At 41.1% G+C, this 21,721-nt stretch overlaps 1 protein-coding gene across 3 annotated transcripts in view; it reads left to right on the forward strand.

Moving 5' to 3' along the window:
• The first annotated feature begins 633 nt into the window (after positions 1-633).
• Positions 634-21,721, forward strand: part of LPIN2 (lipin 2) — a 65,298-nt gene continuing 44,210 nt past the window's right edge. Inside the window, exons 1-3 of one of the 3 annotated variants that reach the window (XM_017878329.1) lie at positions 10,440-10,540; positions 11,743-11,841; positions 20,561-20,761. In XM_017878329.1, the coding sequence (XP_017733818.1) occupies positions 11,839-11,841; positions 20,561-20,761 (204 nt within the window). In that variant the 5' untranslated portion in view covers positions 10,440-10,540; positions 11,743-11,838. Of the gene's footprint in view, positions 867-4,607; positions 4,951-10,439; positions 10,541-11,742; positions 11,842-20,560; positions 20,762-21,721 lie in introns of those variants that run through there. The other 2 variants (XM_017878328.1, XM_017878330.1) reach the window with 2 other exon arrangements.

Genomic DNA, 21,721 nt, shown 5'->3' on the forward strand with positions numbered 1-21,721 from the left:
AAATCTAATATGTTTGTCCATGTGAGTTAAGTGTGCTTTCGGTTTTTAGAAAAATTCAGTTGAATTTACTGTGTGTTGACTTACTGAGAGCTGCCAAAGAAATACCGGGAATGTTTGAATTTTACAATGTTGCGTTATCATATTCTTGAAATGAAGTAAATTCTGCTTGTTATAGTCAGTGCTGAGCAGGATGCCTCCCAGAATTGTGAGAATATCTTGGGTCATGCCAGTCTGACAAAGTCAAAGTGTTCAGTAGTTAGGCTCTTTGAAGCATGTCATCTGTCTGACTTTGGGAAGCTCCCTGCTCCTGGGAAAATGTATGTAAATGACTTCCCTTACATGATTAGCTTACATAAGATCACTCTCCATATGTATAGTAGCTGTTTTAATTTCTAAAAAATGAGGATGTGATTGGTTTAGAGAATCATTAACTCAATCCCTGTCCTGTGTGATGGAAGCTGCAGTGGCCATCATGTGATTGGGCAGGTCTTGGTGCCTATCAGTGTAAACACATGGCACAACCTGTCCCATGCCCCTGCTTATCTCCTTTGGGGAGAAGGGGTTGAGGCATTTTGAGCAAATCTCATTGGTAAACTTGTGTATGCATTGCTTTTTTTGTTGTTGTTGTTAGAACCATTTCCTTTCCGTTTTAGCCGTATAACTGTGTCTGCAAGCAGTTTGTACCTAGTTTATCAAGAGAGCAGCTTTCTCTTTTGATTATACACCTTCATCTCTGAAAAAAGACATGCTAGTTGATTTTCAAGATGTTTTACTTAGAAGATGATAAGGAAGATGAGGAGGTTTGTGAAGGCTCATTAAGTAAAACTCAAGATGTTTACCATGACAAGTCCCCTCCTGGTATCCTGGTGAGTTACATCTTCCAATGTGCCTCTTCCCTTCCCTGCTTGCTCAATCTGGACACTACTGAGAGAAGAGGGGACGGCACCCACCAAAACAAAAAGACTAATGTCCTTTCCTAGGAAAATGCTGTAGTGAATTTTATTAACTTCTAAGTGCTATGTTGAACAGAAGTCTTTGGCTACCTACCCTCCTTCATTCACTATACCATCTTTCTACTGTCTCTATTTGTTATTATTTAACAAGACTTTTCTAGGAAAAAAATGAAGTTGCTGTTTTAAACTGAGAATTTTAAAATTACGTTTCAAAATAGTATATTTGGTTTCACATTCTCTTTGCATTTAAGTGTAGTAGTAAAAATCATATAGAAGTGTGTGTTACAGGTTTTGTTGGTCTAGCCATAATTATTGGAAGGGTAAACTAATATCTTGAAGCTGACGTTGTATTTGGATATATGATAGAGAGTGGCTGCAGTTGCTTTCTTCTGTGATCATAAACAAGAAATTTTTGTAAGCTTGAAATACATGGGGAAAATATAAATTGTCTGAACTTTTTTAATCCAGAGTTTTCTCTCTTGTTACAAGATATAACTTAGAACAAGTTATATAAGCTTAATGTAAGTCCCAGAAATCTGCATTAAGGAAACAAAATCAGTTGACTTGAGGACAGTATAACTCTACCTGTGGAAGCTTTCCTTTAAAAATAGTAGGAAGTAAACACGTATTTTCAAGTTTATTTTTTAAAATTAAGGATGGATATTTTATGAAAACAAGCGTAAAATTAGTGAGACAAAATTAGTTTCTAAAATCTGTGGCTCATAATCTGATTTTAGTTTTAAGGTTATACAAATGTTTATTATCTTTAAAAATGTTATCACACTCTGCTTTTTGCTTTTGGATCTGTTAGTAAAAGTGTGCTTGTTCAGAGTTCTCAGGGACTAATGGGAAGATGTGGTTTGAATATGAATGGAAGAGTCAGGTGCTACCAAGGGAGGCAGTTTGGTTTTGAAATCAACATTTTAATATTATAGAGTGTATACACATACAGGCTGACTCACATTTGTTAAGGTCAGAAGGGAGAATAGAGAACCTTGCTGACTTTTTACAAAATACTTTAAAAATTCATTTATTAAGTAGCACTAACCCTCATAAACTGTCCCTCACAGGAAGTTCTTGGGACTTGCCTCTGCTGGTGTTTTCCAGAAAGAGGTCAAGGGGTGTTTGCTTAGGCTGCATTCTATTAACGGTTCGGTTTTATGTTGCCATTAGAACATTGAAGTCTAGTGAGTCACCTCCCTGTCCTGTGAGAAACATGAGTTTTCTTAATGCTAACGTTTGGGATAAGGATCTGATATCTGCTTAGTAGCCTGTAATGATTATATAGGAGTTTGACTTTAGAACCTGGGTGTGTGTGGTGAGAGGGAGAACCCTGTTTCTCAGGGTCCAGGCCTTCTGTGACCTGAACACTCCTTACAAGTCACATCCTTTCTGGGCACCCCTCTTGTAAGGTGACAGTTTAAGTTTTGAAAGAGTCTTTTCTCATGGTTTTGTGATTTGGGAATATAAATGTATCATCTCATGATTTAGAAAACCATGAGAAGATTTCTGTGCTTTGTTAGAAACATGGAAATTTCAAAGACCATGTTTTCATATTTTTTGAAACAAGTGAAGACAATACCTTTATTTGCTAAAGAAAAGGCTAAATTATTTTATATTAAAATACCCTGAAGTCCCAGAATAATCTACTGGCCATATTTTCACCCCATTTTAAAAAATCACTTTGATTGCATTTTTTTTTTAAAGTTTGGGCAGAATATACTACAGGAGTTCTTAGCCAAACTTGTAATCCTCAGAAATGCTTATAGAATTGGAGCCTTTCTGCAGTTTAGAGCTGGCAGGGACTCTAGAGGTCACCTGAGCATTCTTGTTAGAGAGAACCCCTGGCACAGAGCCCAGACCTCTTCTCCAGCAGAAGTGAGGCTTGATCCTGGGTCTTCACATCCTCACCAGCTGCAGGGGACTCCAGGAAGCCCTGAGGGCAGTGCCCCTCAGTCCTCATCTCTGCGAGCTGTTTATCAAAGGACCTGGGCACCTCTGGTTGATGCCAAAAAGCTCAACCAGTTTTAATAACACAAACAGTGGTCGGAGGTGGCAAGTCACCCTGTAGGTGGGGCACATGATATGAGGCAGAGTGCTTCATGCTAAGTTAGGAAACCCTGAGTCCACCTGGAATTTGGGGTGGGGCTGAGGTTAGTTGTGGGGAACTCTACCCATAGCACATTGTCATGACTGATTGCTGCCCAGATTCCTAGAACAACTCTAGGTGAATAAGTCTAAAACTAATTATGTTCCTCCAATCTAGCATGGCCAGTGTTCAAAAAAGTATTTAATTGAGTGGAATTTTGTTTCCTCATAGAAATAATGTTACTATACCTAACTGTCTCATAATTAGCCAGATAACTCAACCAGAGTTCTGAGTCCTAGAACAAGGGGGGAAGAAGGGCTAATGCAAGAATTTCCTCTTTCTTTCTGGATAAGGGCCAGGTTTCACCAAAATTTTTGAGATAAACATTTTCTGAGCTCCATTTTCAAAACCATGTTTTAGCTCCCACTCTCCACAGCTAATAACTTTGGGCTTGAAAGTGATACCTTTCCTCCCTCCTAACTCCCCTAAGTTTTAGGAGTGTTTGTGCTCTTGCCACTGAGCTGTGAATGGGTGATGGTTCCTTAAGCCTTGCAGAAATAGCTGCATTCGAGGGAGAAGATTCTAGTAAACCTACAGGTGTGCTTTGGTAGGCTCACTAGCCAAGTGACAGTGTGCGCTGAAATGAAAACTGAGGCCTGCTAAGAGGATATGTTGGGGGACCATGCGAGATTACTGGTTCGGCAGTTTGGGGGAGTAAATTCTCTGAAAGTCTTTGTTTTCAAAGCATGCTCGCCACAGATGAGCTCAGGAGTTTGGGGGAGAGTAGTTTTGGGATTGTGGACATGAATATGTTTCGGCTGTTTGAAAATTATTTATTATTCATTTTCATATTTTTTTCATTTTTATATTTATGCCCCCATCTGTTTTCAGTAAGGAAGGACTTAGAAGTAGTTTACGATTAAGAAATACATGCACACAAACTGCCTCCACACAGACTGTATATTGCATAGCTAAGCCTATTAATGTAGAGGAAACAAAATTGTCTTCATTTAGCAAATATTTATTGTGCTACAACTGAGTCCCCATAGATGCATGTAAATAAATTTTTTTTTTGTTTGCCTTCACTAATATGTCTAAATTTTTTGCTGCTCTGGGTTTATGAATAACACAGCTGGGCAGATATCCAGCAAATGGCTATATGAATGCTACCATGTTGAGTTTGCCTGGATACTTGGTCCTGATTACATACTCGACATACTCAGTTCCTTAGAGTGCCTAGTGAGCCCTGTATTGTAGATGTGATCCAGGTGTAGTCTTTGTGTGCTGGGAAAACACACCTTAGTTCCATCACTGTGCATTTAGATGTCCCAAAAGGTCAGGCTGCTGGCCTGGCCTAGAGGAGACGGACGCAACTCTGCAAGGATCTAAATAAAAATCCCGGTTGGGCATGGTGGCTCGCAGCTGTAATCCCAGCACTTTGGGAGGCCCAGGCAGGCGGATCACTTGAGGCCAGGAAGTGAGGCAGGAAAGGAACAGGAACTACACCCTTCTTCAGCTCTGTTCACTGTCAAGAAAACAAGAGGGTTTGGAACTCATTCCATGCACCTGCGGTCCTGAGACACAGCTTGAGATGTGCTACATTCTGGGATCATTTGGAGGCTTTCAAAAGTACTTGCACTGGAATCTGCAGAGGGGGTGGCCTGGTCATGCGGATTCCCCAGGCACCTCAGTGACTCCCAGCGTGCAGCCGGGGGTGAGAAACAAGTCGCAAGGACAGTGATGCCCACATCTGACTCATCGCTGAGTGAATCCCTGTGGAGCTTTCAAAAGAAAATACGGATTTCCCAGACAGACTGAAGCAGAATTGAAGGCAGTAATGGAGGCCAAGAATAACTGTTTTGTTTTGAAAATGAAACTACAGCCTTGATTCAGATTCTTCTTACTAAGGTCCTTTTTCTGTTCCAGAACCCCCTTACCTTGAATTGTCCTGTCTTCTTAGTCTCTTCCAATTGTGACAGTTCTTTAGTCTTTGCTTTTCATGACCTTGATGTTTTGATGAGCACCGGTCAGATATTTTGTTGAATTTGTCTCTACTTCGGTTCGTCTGATGTTGTCTCTTAATTCGATTGAGGTTGTATGTTTTTGGTCAGAATATCTCTGAAGGCCTTTTCAGTGAGTTATAGCAGGAGTCCCTGAGGTGAATGTGTCTTAAGTTTTCCTAATCACTTGGTTATGGTGGTGTCTTCCAGGTTTCTCTACTGTTGAGTTAAAAGTTTTTTCCTTTTGTAATGAATGTGTATCTTGGGGAAAATACTTCAAGAATATCCAGACATCTTGTTTCTCCTTCAACTTTTTTTTTTTTTTTTTTTAAAGACAGAGTCTTGCTCTGTCACGTAGGCTAGAGTGCGGTGGTACTCTCTTGGCTCACTGCAGCCTCCGCCTCCCGACTTCAAGCAGTTCTCCTGCCTCAGCCTCCTGAGTAGCTGGGACTACAGGTGCCACCACTTCCAGCTTCTTTTTGTATTTTTAGTAGAGGTGGGGTTTCATCATGTTGGTCAGGTTGGTCTTGAACTCTTGACCTCAGGTGATCCACCCACCTTGGCCTCCCAAAGTGCTAGGATTACAGGCATGAGCCACCAAGCCCGGCCTCTCCTCAAACTTTTGCCTCTTATTTTTAACATCCATTGATGGATCTTGCCTTCCATAAATAATACTGTGATATATTCCAATAGTGAGTTTCTGGTTTCATTTTTTCTTCATTAATTAGAATTCATCTGTAAGAGCTGTCATTTCTCACTTATATATTAATTTATTCTATCAGTGAGGACTCAATATTTTATTCAACTGATTATAATCTAGTAATCCTATTTTGTTGCTCAAATTGTTCTGTGTTTAGCTCTTGGGAGTATACTTCTGTTTTTTCTGTGACATACACTCGCTCTTTTGATTTTGAGCATTTCCCAGTCTCTGGCTCCACAAGATGCTCCAGCATTATCTTGTATTTTCCTGCCCATAGCCATGGAATGAACCAACCACTTCTCCTAGGAGCCCTGGTTCCTTTTATTGAAGAAAGATATTTAGAAAGCAAGATCTGGGCCGTAGATACGCACATTGTTTTGAGAGTATCCTTGATTCTAGGTCCTGTTAATAGAGTTAGGTTATTTGAGTGTGTTTTCTAGGTATAAACACATCAGTGCTTGTGCATCTAGTTACCTGTGTATATACTTTAAAACCATGAGTTAATACTGAGACCTCCAATTCCAGTCAAACACCACAGGGTTCGTTTTAGCCTTCCTCTCTGGGAAGTTTTATTTTTAGAAGCTTTCCCAGGTGTTTATGATTTTTTTTTTTTTTTTTTTTTTTTTTGAGACAAGGTCTCACTGCCACTTAGTCTGGAGTGCAGTGTAGGAGGCAGCCTCTGCCTCCCAGTCTCAAGCAGTCCTTTCACCTCAGCCCTCCTAAGGAGCTGGGACCTCAGGCACGTGCCACCACACCAGGCTAATTTTTGTATTTTTCTGTGGGGACTGTATTTTGCCATGTTGCCCAGACTGGTCTTGAACTCCTGGGCTCAGGTGATCTGCCTGCCTTGGCGTCCCAAAGTGCTGGGAATACAGACATGAGCCACCACACCCAGCCTCAGGTGTTTATGATTAATTAGACTTGCAACGATGACTTCTGGATGTATATCTATGGATCCAAAGGCTATTATGGCTTAGTTAAGTACTCTTCGTTAATGAACAGTCTGTTCCATGGTGAAGTATCGTTTGCCATAACTGGGTTAATCATCATTTCTTCTTAATACTAAAAAGAATTTTTATGTCACTCCTAGCTAGCCCTCATTAGTAAAGTCAGTCCCCTGTTTTGTGTGGGAAGTGGTATAGTTTCATGGCTAGTATGCTTATAAAAATTTGTCAGAGAAATTGAGCACACCTCAGGAAATGTTTAGTGGGTTGAACACGCAGGGAAGCTGTTAAACATTTCAAAAAACATATAAACAATCCATGCGTACAAATGACAGAAAGACTCAGGATTCCACTAAAACCAAATTAATTTTAATCCTTGAGGTATCTTCTTTTTGATAAGGCAGTCTACATTCTTTTCTCCAAGTGTTGTTTGCTTTCTAAAGCAGGTGCTCTGTCAAACTTCTTGATAAGAAGCCCTTCAACCCCAGTTGTTGACAGTACTGACTGTGAACTTTGGTTGTGCATGTGCTTGTTAATTTAGTAGCTGCCACCTTAGCTACAGGACTTGCAATGGTAGATCCATCTAGCTTGTTCTTCCCCTCATTACTAGGGTACCATATGATACAGGTTGAGGGACCTTCAACCCAGGGCATGAACACAGTTAGGACAAGTAATTACTTGACATTTTAAACTTGTCCTAATTGTGTTAATGTTAACTGTGATATTAACCAAAGTTCTTTGATGGGTGAGAGAGGACGAGATGGGAAATAAGGGGGATGAGCAAAGTTTAACATGTCCTTCCCTAGACGTAGAACCTATAGTAATATATTAGTTTGTTTCCAGTCTGGGGCTATAATTTTGATGGTGGAAGAATCGTACGGATTCCTGACTTCTAGGTCGGTGTGTAAATAGAAAGAACTTCTGATAGAGTTGGAGTGTTTCAAAGGAAATTGTATCCCACCAATGTCAGTGATAGTAAACCCTGAAAGTACTACACATGGTTTCTATAGCAACCTGCTAAAATTGTTGCCTTTTGTATGTGGAATTAAGCTAAATAATCAGATTTCTTGGCTTATTTTAGAGTTGCTATGGTTATCAATAGTCGCCACCAAAATAGGTTAATTACACAGTTCTTTTAGAAGGTTTAGGGTAAGGACATACCCCCTAAAACACACTTCTATGATCATAACGTAATCATATCTGTAAGACTACTCATAATAAAAGGCTTGGCTAGGCGTGGAATCCCAGCACTTTGGGAGGCAGAGGTGGTAGGATCACCTGAGGTCAGGAGTTCGAGACCAGCCTGACCAATATGGAGAAACCCCGTCTCTACTAAAAATACAAAATTAGCTGGGCGTGGTGGCGCGCACCTCTAATCCCAGCTACTCGAGAGGCTGAGGCAGGAGAATCACTTGAACCTGGGAGGCAGAGGTTGCAGTGAGCCAGGATTGCACCATTGCACTCCAGCCTGGGCAACAAGAGTAAAACTCCCATCTCCAAAAAACAAGCAAAAAAAAAAGGCTTAAGATTTTTCGTGTATGGTAGCATATGGAAGAATCATCATAGCCTTCTAAAAGCCTTTATGAAATTCTTAACTGCACACAGCCTGAAAATTCCATGAAGTTTTAGGAGCTGTTTTAGGTTTCAGTGAAATGAGCATGGGTATTTAAGGTGGACATACCAGGGTTTTTGTCTGGTCATGTCTCTGTGTAACTGCTTGACTATAGATAAGTTGCTTCTCTGGACCTCAGTTTTCTTATTAGTACAAGGAATATAACATTTACCTCACCTAGTTGTGAGGATTAAATCAGATGAGGTATGTAAAATGGCATTTGGGGTTTGAACAATTTTTTTTTTGTTTGAGTCAGGATCTTGCTCTGTTGCTTAGGCTGGAGTGCAGTGGCACAAACATGGCTCACACTACAGCCTTCACCACCCTGGCTCGGGCGTTCCCTCCCACCTCAGCCTCCGGAGTAGCTGGGACTACAGGCATGCACCACCACACCCAACTAATTTTTAAAAAAATTCTTTGTAGAGATGGAGTCTCCTTCCATTGCCCAGGCTGCTCTCAAACTCCTGGGCTCAAGTGGTTCTTCTGCCTTGGCCTCCCAAAGTGCTGGGATTACAAGTGTGAGCCACCACACCCAGCCTAAAATGGCAATTGGAAGGGGTGAGTTAGCGCCCTCTCCTCTTTTTCCCCTATCACCTCCCTGTAACTAACATTAGGAAGAATAATGAAGAAAACATCTGAATTGTAGCTTATGTAATTTGTCAAGGATATACAATGTTTAAAAAGTTAAGACCGTGAGAAAATGAATTTGAATTTTCACTAGTATAGAGGTGAATTTACATTTTAAGCAAATCCCACATGTGAAAATCCAAACTGAAAAAACAAATTATTATCAGTTTGTGAAATAATGTAAGGAAGGATTTCTCTCATAATAGGCTCCCTCAGGGACACTGAAGATACCTTAAAAACAATACCAGTAAAATCAACTTTGTAGAAATATACCTTAGCAATCCCATTTAAAAATATTCAAATAAAATAAAATTATGTTCACACAAATGCCTGTACACAAATGTTTATAGTACAGAATGAGCATCCCTAATCCAAAAATCTGAAATCCAAAATGCTCTAAAATCCAAAACTCTTTGATGCCACATGTGGAAAGTTCCACACTTGCCCTGGTGATAGATCCCAGTCAAGGTGCAGTTGAAGCTTTGTTTTGTGTGCAAAATTAATTGAAAATATTTTCTATAATTACCTTCAGCCTATGTGTTTAAGGTGTATATGAAATATAAATGAATTTTATGTTTGGACTTGGATCATTATATATATGCAAATATTCCAAAATCTGAAAATCTCCAAAATTCAAAACATTTCTGGTCCTGAGCATTTTGGAAAAGGTCTCAGTTGCAAATAAAACTACTCAACCTGTAGTTTTATTTGTAATTGCCAAAACCTGGAAACAACCCAGATGTCTTCTAGCTGGTGAATGAATCAACATTTGATATATCCATACAGTGGGGTACTACTTAACAGGAACAGACTACTGATACATGCAGGAATATTGATTAATGTCATGTGGACTGTGCTAAGCTAAAGAAGCCAGAATCCAAAGGTACATACTGTATGGTGCCATTTATATGATATTCCAGAGATGGCAAGACTAGGGACAGAACACAGATCAGTGATTGGCATGGGTAGGGAAGAGGGATGGACTCCAAATGGGTTTGGGCATTTTGGAGAACAATCTGATTGATCTGTGTCTTGACGTTAGTGGTGGCTACAGGAATGTGTGGTCACAACTAATGACTGTACACTACGAAAGGGTTAATTTTACTACTGTAAAGTGTATGCTTTTTTTTTTTTTTTTTTTTTAAAGAAAACCTATTTTGAATCGTTCAAGGCACAGCTATTTGCAATCTTAAAACTTCATTTCATAGCTAAATTGGCATGAACATTTAGCTGGAATTCTTTCTGTGCTGGTCGGTATAACCATTACACAAAGGTTAACTTAAGTAATAGTTTAATATCTTTCATTATTAATTATAAACAGAATGTTGAACTGATTACAGTTCTTAATGATTTTACTTCTTGCATTTCTCTCTAGTTGCCAGTCAGGTTAAATGCCAGTCAGGTTAAACAGCATCTGTCACCTCATGTACAGAGGTCAAAACGGGGCATATTTTAGCCTTGATGGGAACAGACAAGAAATAAATTATCAGAAAGCTTCATGACAAGGTCTTATTCTGCGTTTTGGGAAATGAAGGGAGAAGCATTAAAGAGAAATGTGGGAACAGGAACCGTTTAATTTTACAGAGCTGTGATAGTTGGAAACAAGTTGGGCCACGTGAGTGTTGTCGGGGCTGAGTAAGGGAGTTGGGGCCCCCTTTTGAGCATGCTGCTTGCCGTTTTGGGATCTCCTTAACCCATACATGTTATTTTGAAGTCTAACGATAAAATTGAACACTATTTTTTCTTGCTCCGTACCAGGTTCTGTTGCTGAAGAAAATGAATGTTCTGGTACATTGTTGAGCACAGGAAAATTAAACTATTGTTTCCAGCCATTTTTCTTAAAGGCTACGCGCTGTAGCATATTCTACTGGGCATTTTCATAAAAGTCAGCTGACGAGTAGAAAACGGGTCACTTGATGGTTGTGTTTCGCTTTGTTTTCTGTAATAATCTGCAGCTACGGCGCCCTTGCTTCTGCCTCGGCTGACTTCACTGACTTCCTCTGACGACCAGCAGTCTCTGCTGCAAGTTGCTGCTGGGCTGCTCAGTATTCTCCAGAATGATCTACATGGCTGTCATTTGTTCATTTGTTCTCACAGGGATATTTTTAGATTTACCCATCCTGAAGTGGTGTCATTTTTGTCACTGACATAAACTAGATTTATGCAGGTTTTTCTCTGTGAGGTCTTCGGCAGCTTCTGGAGGAAAGTACTGGTTTCTGAACACATGAGCATTGCTTTTGGGACTTTGGGTTAACTTCCACCATGGATTTCTTTTCTTTTCTTTGTTTTGTTTTGTTTTGTTTTTGATACGGAGTTTCACTCTGTCGCCCAGGCTGTAATGCAGTGGCGTGATCTTGGCTCACTACAACCTCTGCCTCCTGGGTTCAAGTGATTCTCATGCCTCGGCCTCCTGAGTAGCTGGGATTACAGATGCCCTCCACCATGCCTGGCTATTTTTTGTATTTTTAGTAGAGAGTTTCACCATGTTGGCCAGCCTGGTCTCGAACTCCTGACCTCAGGTGATCCACCACCTCAACCTCTCAAAGTGCTGGGATTACAGGCGTGAGCTACCGCGCCTGGCTTGGGTTTTTTAAAATTATTTTTTATTTTTTATATTTTTTAGTGCACAGTTACATGTATCTTCACTTACCTCTTGAATTTTACTCTAAGTCGGTGAGATAAAACAAAACACAACAGTGTGTATATTCCTCCCTCTCCGTGCCGATTCTGTTCACTAGGCCTTGCATTCATTCATTCATTTATTCATTGGTCCATTCATTGATCCTAAACCACTTACTAAGAACCTGCTGTTACTAGGCACTGTGCTAGGCTTCCAGGAGACAGTGAAGCTTGCGGGACTTCCCCTTCTGTACTGGAACTCAGAGTTTGAAGGTGGCCTCATGTTCATGCCGCATGGTGAGTGCTGTGGTGGGGAGAGGGCGGGGGCCTTGGGCACCCACAGCAATGGATCCCATCTTGTCACCTCTGCTTTCTTCTCAGCCACCAAGCCCACACATCCTCCCCCCATCATCTTTCTGATCTTTGCCATTGTGCTCTGGGGATTCACAGTCTGTTGTGGATGTACGTTCCTTTTTGATCCCACTTCCTCCTTACTGAGGAAACCTGAGACATCCTTGCTTCTCTTACAAAATATTAGATTAAGATGAAAACTGGTGTTGGCTTTTGAAGGATTGTCTAGAAAATTATTGGGCCGATGACTGGGGTGGGTAGAAGATGGGGGCTGGTAAATTTTGGAGATGAAATAGGTGATGTTCATGGTCCTTCCTTAAGTTATACGTGCTGAAAAGTGAAAGCAGAGACTGTCATTGAGTAAAGGTCTGGGCCACCACTCGGAGAGAAGGTGCATTGCTATAGTGGGAAAGCGTCTTCCCTTTTCTAAGCCCTACTCAGTCCAACAAAGCAGTTTATCTGTTTATAGAAAGTGTGTTGAAACCATCATAGGGAAGTGAACTCAGTGAGCAGAAGTCTGAGCTTTCAGATTCCCTCAAAGGAAATAACATTGTGACAGATCGAAAAATCCTAATTTATAACTTAACAGCCCTGAGAACTAAGCTTAAGGCCAGCTTCATATTTTCTCATTTTTTAAAATTAAAAAAAATTTTTTTTCTTAACAGATTAAATTGTTAAGTAGAATAAAGTGTTATCTGGGTTACATTTGAAGCATGTTCTTGCTAGTTTTGCCAGGCCGATATTTGCAGGAGGGTGGTGTAGGGCTCCAGGTTGCTTTATCCAGTCAGGATCTAGCCTGTTTGATTTAAGTCCTTTGTTGGCAACATTGGAAATGGACTCTGAACAACGCTGTGAAGAAACTTACGACTGGTTCATCATTCAGAGAGATACCGAGAGGGCAAGAGGCTACCTGTGGTGTCGGTGTTCCGAGCTGGTGGGTGGGCCTTCTGCATCCCATCTCAGTGGGCCCCGCCCTCCCAGTATTGGGTGGCCTTGGCTCTCCATACACTTTTCATGAATAACTGTTTGGGCCAGATGTCTCCCACCCCTGTCAGCCAGCAGATACCAAGGCCTGGATCCCATATTATAGACATGGCTACTGGGGGCTTACCCTTGTGTTTCGGGGCCTCTCTGAGCACTGAAATCATTGAAATCCAGGAAGCCCTGGTTTTTCAGATCTGGCCATTGCCTTATGTGTCTGTTTAAATTCCCAAACAGAAATATTGAATCAGAAAATCCCCTCTTCTTACGTATCCCAAAGGTTGATATTAAATAGTATTTGGTTGTAATTGTGGAAGGGTCCTTAGGAAAGCAGTCTTCCCAGGCCAGAATTTCTGAGTTTTGACAGAAGCACTGCAAGTTCTAGAATTTAAGTATCATAAAATAATCAGGTCAGCTGTCATTAAAATGTCTAAAGTTCTATTACTATCTATTGCTTCCACTTCTGATCCACACTTAACAGAGCTTGACATCTTTATATGACAGGATCTGAACTTGAGCCCATAACAACTTAGTCTTTGTAACAAACTTAATCAGGGTTAAGAGGAGAAAGTTCTTGCAACAGAGCCTAGAGTTAGTTCCCAAACTTGGGTGTCTGTCAGAATCATGGGTAACAGATTTTAAAGACCTCATTTCCAGCTTTTAGGTAGTAGGTCTGGGTTGGGGTTCAGGAACTTGTATTTGTTTTATCCCCTTTCCCATATTTTCTTGAATGCACCTACATTCTTAAGCACCAAAACTTGATTCTATTGCAGACAGTCCAAGGACCACTCTGAGAAATACTGACCTAGAGTGTGCTCCTTGCCAGTTTTCCTCATTTAGTGGGGAAAAAGAAGTTAGATATAAAAACCTCCCTGACTGCGCCTTCAAACAGTGGAGGTGATGGGGTTGCTCTAATTTAGAAAGACAGAGTTCGTGATCTACAGGGAGTTGACTGGAACCTCAGATCCTCCAGAGCACACCTCATCCTGGCTCAATCTCATTCTCTCAGGAGGGAGTCCTCTGAGGCCCAGCACCAGCTCAGAAAGATTCAAAAACTCCCCTGTATTTTTTCTCTGTAAAAGACAAAGGACAGGACAATTCCCAAGGCTCGGAGCCTTTATGTAGTCAGTTTTCTGTTGAACTGATTTTGGAAGTAGCACAAAGTAGCAAGAGCTCTTACTTTTACATGGAACTATGCTTCCCTAACCTGGCTCGTCTTCATAATTAGTTTTTAAGCTTTAAAACAAAGAGAAGGCCAGGCGCGGTGGCTCAAGCCTGTAATCCCAGCACTTTGGGAGGCCGAGACGGGCGGATCACGAGGTCAGGAGATCGAGACCATCCTGGCTAACATGGTGAAACCCCGTCTCTACTAAAAAATACAAAATCTAGCCGGGCGAGGTGGCGGGCGCCTGTAGTCCCAGCTACTCGGGAGGCTGAGGCAGGAGAATGGCGTGAACCCGGGAGGCGGAGTTGCAGTGAGCTGAGATCCGGCCACTGCGCTCCAGCCTGGGCGACAGAGCCAGACTCTCTGTCTCAAAAAAAAATAATAATAAAACAAAGAGAAATTTCCGTTTTTTAAAACCACCCCAGATGATTTTCATGTACAAAAACTTTTGAAGCAGTGTAATAATAGTAAGTAATGTTCTTTAAGTTCAACCTTAATAGGAAATTCCCCACCAGGTCTACTCTTTTTATTTCCATATCTCTAAGTTGGTTCATACAACAGAATTCACTGAATGCCACCCACCTATGTGCCAGAGGTATTTCTAGCTGTCTGGAAATGGTGGCATGGTCCTCACCAGTTTCCTTGCCCTTAGCATCTACCCTTAGTCATCAAGACTAACGGATTTTCAGCTCCCTGTGTGTCTCTTCTGCCTTAGAGCTGTGCGGTCTCTTGCCTGAATTTGTTGTGGTGACTTCTGGAGTAGTCTCTCTGCCTTTAGCTACCTCTTCTCCAGTTCATCCTCCTCCTGTGACCTAATCCTGTCACTTCCCTGAACAGAAGCACTGATTGCACCCGTTGCCCACATGGTAAGCTTGCCCAGAGTCCAAGGCCTTGCATCATCTCACTTTTGTCTCTCAAAACTCAGCACACTTTCCCATAAGCTGTTCTGTCTGCCTGGCACTGCCCGCTGGGAACCTCCCCTCCTTAGTCTGTTCAGCCCTTTATACATTTTTCCACTCGAACAAATATTTTCTGCTCCATGAAGCCTTACCTAACTCTCCCAAGCAGATTTTTTCTCTTTTTGTTCTCTGGTCTTCCTAATAGTTTCCCAAATAGCATTATCATAAGGGATTATGTTACATAAGACACCTGGCCACCTCTAGGTTACTCTGGGATTCTTGGAGAAAACCATAGGGATTTAGTATAACTTGAATTCAGCCCTCAGATTTTTTTGCCCTCAGGGACACCACATGACCTTGAGACCCAATGATTTAAGCCATGGGTCAGAGGCAGTAGAGAAAGTTGGGACCCTGAGTAGAGGTAGAACTGTGTTCTAGTGAATAGTACACACCTCTTATCTCAATCTCAAATATAAAATGAAATTAATAATGCCTGCTATCATAACCTACATTCTCTTTTTGAAAATCAAATGAGGTATATTTGAGGAAGTTCTTGAAAAATATTGCATGCTAATCAAATGCAAACCGTAATCATGGGTGTCCTGAAGGAGTTCGGTCCAGGAGCACAGGAGCAAGCTGGAACGTTTACCCACGTCCTGGGTAACAGTGTCCTGTTGTCTGTTTCCTGAAGCATCTGATACCTCTGTTCCCTCCTAGCATACTCCTCATGCTCATGAGCAGAACGTTAGCTGCAATGGCATATGCTTTGGTAAAAACTGTTTTAATCTCTGTCCACAAGCCTCACAACATGTGGCGCTCCCAGGAGTCTGCTTTGTAGTCCAGTGGGAGGGTTAATAGTAGTGGTGTGAGGAGACTTGGAGGGTGAGTATGGCTTCTTTGGACTCCCTGTAATCATTCATCATTATGTAGCCAAGTAGCATTAAGTAAAAATGATACTCAGATTGCTGAAAGTGGCCCACTTGCAGTAAGAAATCTGGAGGCTTCATGAAGGCTTTTGTCATGTTTACTTAGAGTATTTCTATCACTTAGAGATGCAATCAGGGGCATAGGTTCTAGACTCATGCTTGTTTGAATATTAGCTCTGCCATTTAATAGTGTGCTGACCTTGGATGTTTCTGAACCTGAGTTTCCACATACAAATGGGAATACCAAATCCATAGGTGTCTGTGAAGACTATATGAGATAACATACAGGTTGACATAGCAGTGACACATGAGAGACGTGTAACAAGTGTAGTTGTGTGTTTGTTGGTAGTACTAACGATACTAGTACTGATTAGATGTTTGGAGATAAAGTTAAGGAACAGATTTTGAAACACTTAAAAGAGTGGTATAGAATGTATCCATTTTGAGGCCAGTCGTGGTGACTCAAACCTGTAATCTCAGTATTTTGGGAAGCCAAGGCAGGTGGATTGCTTGAGCCCAGGAGTTCAAGACCAGCCTGGGCAACATGGCAAAACCCCATCTCTACAAAAAAATACAAAAATGAGCTGGGCATGGTGGCACATTCCTGTGGTCCCAGCTACTCAGGAGGCTGTGGTGGGAGCATTGCTTGAGCCCAGGAGGCGGAGGTTACAGTGAGCAGAGATCGCACCATTACCCTCCAGCCTGGGCAACACAGTGAAACCCTGTCTCAAAATGAAAATAAAAATAGATAGAATGTGTCTATTTTGTGCTGATAATGTATAAATTTTTCTTATTGTTTTAACTACCTTGTGTCTCTGATAGCTCTTTTCCTTAACACAAGTTATTTTTGATTGAACACATCAAATAATTGAACTAATTTTAAGCAGTTTTTGTAGGAAGGGGACTGGTATTTGAACCTATTTACTGATACTTTTTTTTTTTTTTTGGAAATGGAGTTTTCGTTCTGTTGGCCAGGCTGGAGTGCAATGGCACAATCTCAGCTCACTGCAATCTCTGCCTCCTGGGTTCAAGCAATTCTCCTGCCTCAGCCTCCCGAGTAGCTGCGGCTACAGGCGTGCGTCACGATGCAGGCCTATTTTTTTAATTTTTAGTAGAGATGGGGTTTCACCATATTGGCCAGGCTCGTCTCGAACTCCTGACCTCAAGTGATCTGCCTGCTTCGGCCTTCCAAAGTGCTGCGATTACAGATGTGAGCCACCACACCCAGCCTTCATTATCTTTAAAAATAGAAATAATACCACCTCTAAAGTAATTCTGAGATGATAATGTATAAGTTTAAGAATTTGGGATGTTACAAGCTTTCAAAAAAAAGTTGCTTCTGGTGTGATTATTGTTAATGTTAGAGTATTTCAGAGATGTGTTAGAAGCATTTTTGGTATTTGTTAAAAGAATGGGCTGGGTGTATTCTTCTTGTTCCAAGAATCAACAAGTGCACTTTAATATTTTTATTTGTGCACGCAAGCCTCAAGGGTAGGGATGCTGCTTCTGTGACTGTTTTTCATTTCCACGTTTTGCTCTCTGTGTGGGCATCTCCAAACCAGCCTGCCTTTCTGGTTATATATTCTCTCCCTGCTCTTGTTCTTTTTTCTCTATGACTTCTTGTTTGTTTCTTTCTGCATGGCTCTCCCTTGGTCTCTGTCACTCTCCGTTATTTATTTTCTCCTCCCACATTTTCCCTCATCATTCATGATAAAATATGAGGAATAGTTTATAGTGGGTTGTTTTGCTGTATTTTTTAAACATTTGGGTTACATCATTGTGTATCTTTTCTACTGCTGGTTCAGAGTGTGGCTTTCCCAGGTGTTGACCAGGACAGGTCTGACTTGGTTCTTACTGTGTGGCTATGCTGGGCTGGCATGTAGGAATAAGGTATATGGCGCTAGATTCTGCTTCAAGAGAAGGCTGTTTAACATATCCCTCGTGCCTATGATGAACAACTGCGTTTCCTCTGGACATAACTGTGAGGAAGCCTCTTTCCCCCGCTCTGTTGTGGTGAACCTTCTAGCAAGCAGCTGCTCAGCGTTCCCAGGGTGTAGCACTTTCAGCTACAGGCCTTCCTTTACTTTTGTTTTACCAGCCTTCATAATATAAATGTAATTGTTTCATTATCTGTCAAGAGAAAACCAGTTATTTGACAACCTGTATTTTTCTACATTTAGCAACTGGCATTTACACATTAGATTTTCCCATATAACAGCACATTCCTTAACCATGGTAATTAAAATAATCTTGAATAGATACAGTTACACTTAATTATGAATTTTATGCTGTAGTTGATGGAAACTTGTTACATATTTATGTTTATTTTTATTTTATTTTTATTTTATTTTTTTTTTTGAGACGGAGTCTCGCTCTGTTGCCCGGGCTGGAGTGCAGTGGCCGGATCTCAGCTCACTGCAAGCTCCGCCATTCTCCTGCCTCAGCCTCCCAAGTAGCTGGGACTACAGGCGCCCGCCACCTCGCCCGGCTAGTTTTTTGTATTTTTTAGTAGAGACGGGGTTTCACCGTGTTAGCCAGGATGGTCTCGATCTCCTGACCTCGTGATCCGCCCGTCTCGGCCTCCCAAAGTGCTGGGATTACAGGCTTGAGCCACCGCGCCCGGCCCATATCTATGTTTATAAGACTTGTTTGTGGCTGAATGTCAGTGCTTAAAAGTTAGCATTTTTTAGTTTCTTTTAAGAAAAGGCGTAATAGTTATGATTTTTTTGTTTTGTTTTGTTTCTTGTAATAAAATTCATTTTAACATTGCCACCACAATACAAAGATTGACTGCTTGGATACTGTTTAATACATATGTGTGCTGTATAGGTAAAAAGCATGTTGTGAATATGCATTACTTACAGAATATGAAAAGGAGGATGCATGAGATTTGGCTGTGTTATATTTTAGAACCACATGTGAATCTACAGTGACCTCAAAATAGAAATTTAATTATTAAAAACATAATGGGATGTTATATGAATATTTTGATGAAACACTCTTTCCTCTCTACACTTTGTTTTTTTTTAATGTTCCTTATTTTTTTATTCTTATTTAGTGCTAGTTCATTTGTTCATTCAAGAATTGATTATTGAGCATTTGATAACGTGCTTAACTTGGTTTAGCTATTGAGGGCAAATCAATTATTCCAAAACCAAAACCATCACCAGATTGTAATTGTTTGATACCACATAAAGGATGTCACCTTATTTTGTTATGTAGGAGTAAGTTTTGCAGAACAAGCGTTTTCCAGCTCTTCTGTGGGTGCATTTTAGGGCCTTGGTAACATTAACTTTAAAATATTTTAAAAATTTCTTCTAGGGTAAAATTACCATGGCGATGCTTCATGGTGTAGAACTGATGGGCCTTGATTACACATTCATCTGCGTGTAGGAACAGGAAACAATTTAGAATCAGGGTTCTGCCGTGGCCACTCATCTGTGAAGAGCAGAGTGAATTTCTGTGCAGGCAGATATCCTGGAGGCCCCTGAGTTTTCCCAAGAAGATAGCTTTCTTTCTCCCAGTTCGGTTTTGAACTCAGCTGGCAACACATAACATGGAGCATGGAACTTTAAGCTCAAGGCAGCCTCCAAGCTGGGTGTAGGGAAACCATGAGCGGCCTGTGGCAGACAGCCTGGAGAGCAGTCAGTCCGTCCTGTGGTTGGCTGAACGTTGGCCCCTGAATTGGCTGGAGCAGTGCAGGGTCTCTTGGTTGCTCTCTGTCATTCCAGTCTCCAGAATGGCTTTCCCTGAATTGTACTTTGACATCATATAGGGGTGTCAGTATCTAATGAATAAAATGTGCGAGTGTGTTCAATAGTTGGAAGTGAAATCTGACATTAGGACTGAAGGGGGGATTTTTTTTTTTATTAGCGGAAAAGTTGGGGATGGGGCCAAGGCACTAAAGCCACCCCTGGCTTGAGCTATACTTCCTCTCCTTTGAGCCTTTCTGGAGAACTCCTTGCACACCTTTTGATCCTGATTTGAATAGTGAACTGAGGTTGAGGAACAAGAGTAAAACCCTTTTCTGTGCTTTGAACTTTGTAGAAGTTGAATGCATGTTCCAGTTAGTTATATTGAGGCATCGAAGGGATTTTTCCCTAGAGGTAATGTTATAAATAGGCTAGGGTCAGGCAAACTTGCCAGAGTTTATTTAATCTAGCATGTATCTGAACCATACTATTCTGTTAATAGTTCCTTACAAAACGTAGCTCTCAGTAATTTATTACATTGGTTCTGTTGGAAGATGAATCTCTGGTTTCTCCTGGGGATGATGTTTGTTTTTTCTGTTTGGCTGCTATGGCCAAAGTGGATGCAGTAGCCCCAGGTTCCTAAGGGTCTTGGGCAGGAGGTCAGGGTTCTTTGGTGACTCTGTGCTGGTCCTAACTTTCAGGAAAAAGTCCCTAATGGCAGAGTCAGTGCTATCCAGGTTGCTGGGAAAGAAAAGGGAATGCCTCAGGCCCTGGCTGGAGCAGCCTCTCAGATACAAAGGAGAATAGTCTGGGGTGGTCCGTGTGTGGAAATGTGTAAAAACAGTGGTAGCATGAGACTGTTGGGTTCAAAATTAACAAGGCTAATGATACCAAATGTGGCGTACGAGTGAGTGGTGTCGTTTTTGTTACAACTCTTCTTTGCCATTGTCAATAGATCACAAATTTAGTGTTAACATCTCATCTAATTTTTGTTTCTCGTAGTCTCAAACCATGAATTATGTGGGACAGCTGGCTGGGCAGGTGATTGTCACTGTAAAGGAACTCTACAAGGGCATTAACCAGGCCACTCTCTCTGGGTGCATCGATGTCATCGTGGTGCAGCAGCAGGATGGCAGCTATCAGTGTTCGCCTTTTCACGTTCGGTTTGGGAAGCTGGGAGTCCTGAGATCCAAAGAGAAAGTGGTGAGTGTCCTCAAGGAGAGGAAAAGTCATCCTGAGATTGAAAGAGAAAGTGAGTGAGTGTCCTCAAGGAGTGGAAAAGTCATCCTCTATGAATACATCACTACTGTGAGCTTTCTGGGCTTTTTTTTTTTTTTTTTGAAAACCTGAATGATGGGAGACAGTGTTATGAGAAGTCAACCTTTATGTATTGCTTTTGAAGTCGCTTTTAAAACCAGAAAGCTTGACTGCAGGAAGTCTCTTCAAAAAAAGGGAAACTGAAAATTATTATAATAATCTTACATGTTGCAACTCAGAAAAGCAAAACAGAAACTAGATGGGAGAACTTAGGCATATTTAGAAAAAGAAAAATTTCCTTTACCTTATATAGTATTTTTAAATACTTAGGTTACTTCATACTAATTGTAAGTGGAATAGGTTGGTATAGTCAAGAAAACACACACACACACACATTTTTTTGAGTCGGAGTCTCGCTCTCTTGTCTAGGCTGGAGTACAGCAGTGTGATCTCAGCTCACTGCAACCTCAGCCTCCCAAGTGCCTGGGATTACAGACACACGTCACCACGCCCCCCTAATTTTTTTGTATTTTTAGTAGAGAAGGGGTTTCACCATGTTGGCTAGGCTGGTCTCAAACTCCTGACCTCAACTGATCCACCCGCTTCGGCCTCCCAAAGTTCTGGGATTGCAGGTATAGAGCCACCGCACCTGGCTGTTTTTTTTTTTTTTTTTTCTTTTTTTAAAGGAAATTAATGCCACATTTTGTTTGTTTTGACAAAGCTGTAAAAACTTTTGTAATCTAAATTATGTTGTTGATACCAGGACTTGTCCCCACATTTGACTGAGATACTAACCAACAGACCATAGGCTGGTTGACTTTTGTTTGTTTTAGGGAAGATTCATTCAGGAAGAAGATATTTGTATAGGTTTTAATTTTTTTTTTTTTTTTTTTTTTTTTTTTTTTT

This window comes from Rhinopithecus bieti, unplaced genomic scaffold (assembly GCF_001698545.2).
Source record: "Rhinopithecus bieti isolate Rb0 unplaced genomic scaffold, ASM169854v2 scaffold_11839, whole genome shotgun sequence".
NCBI lineage: Eukaryota > Metazoa > Chordata > Mammalia > Primates > Cercopithecidae > Rhinopithecus > Rhinopithecus bieti.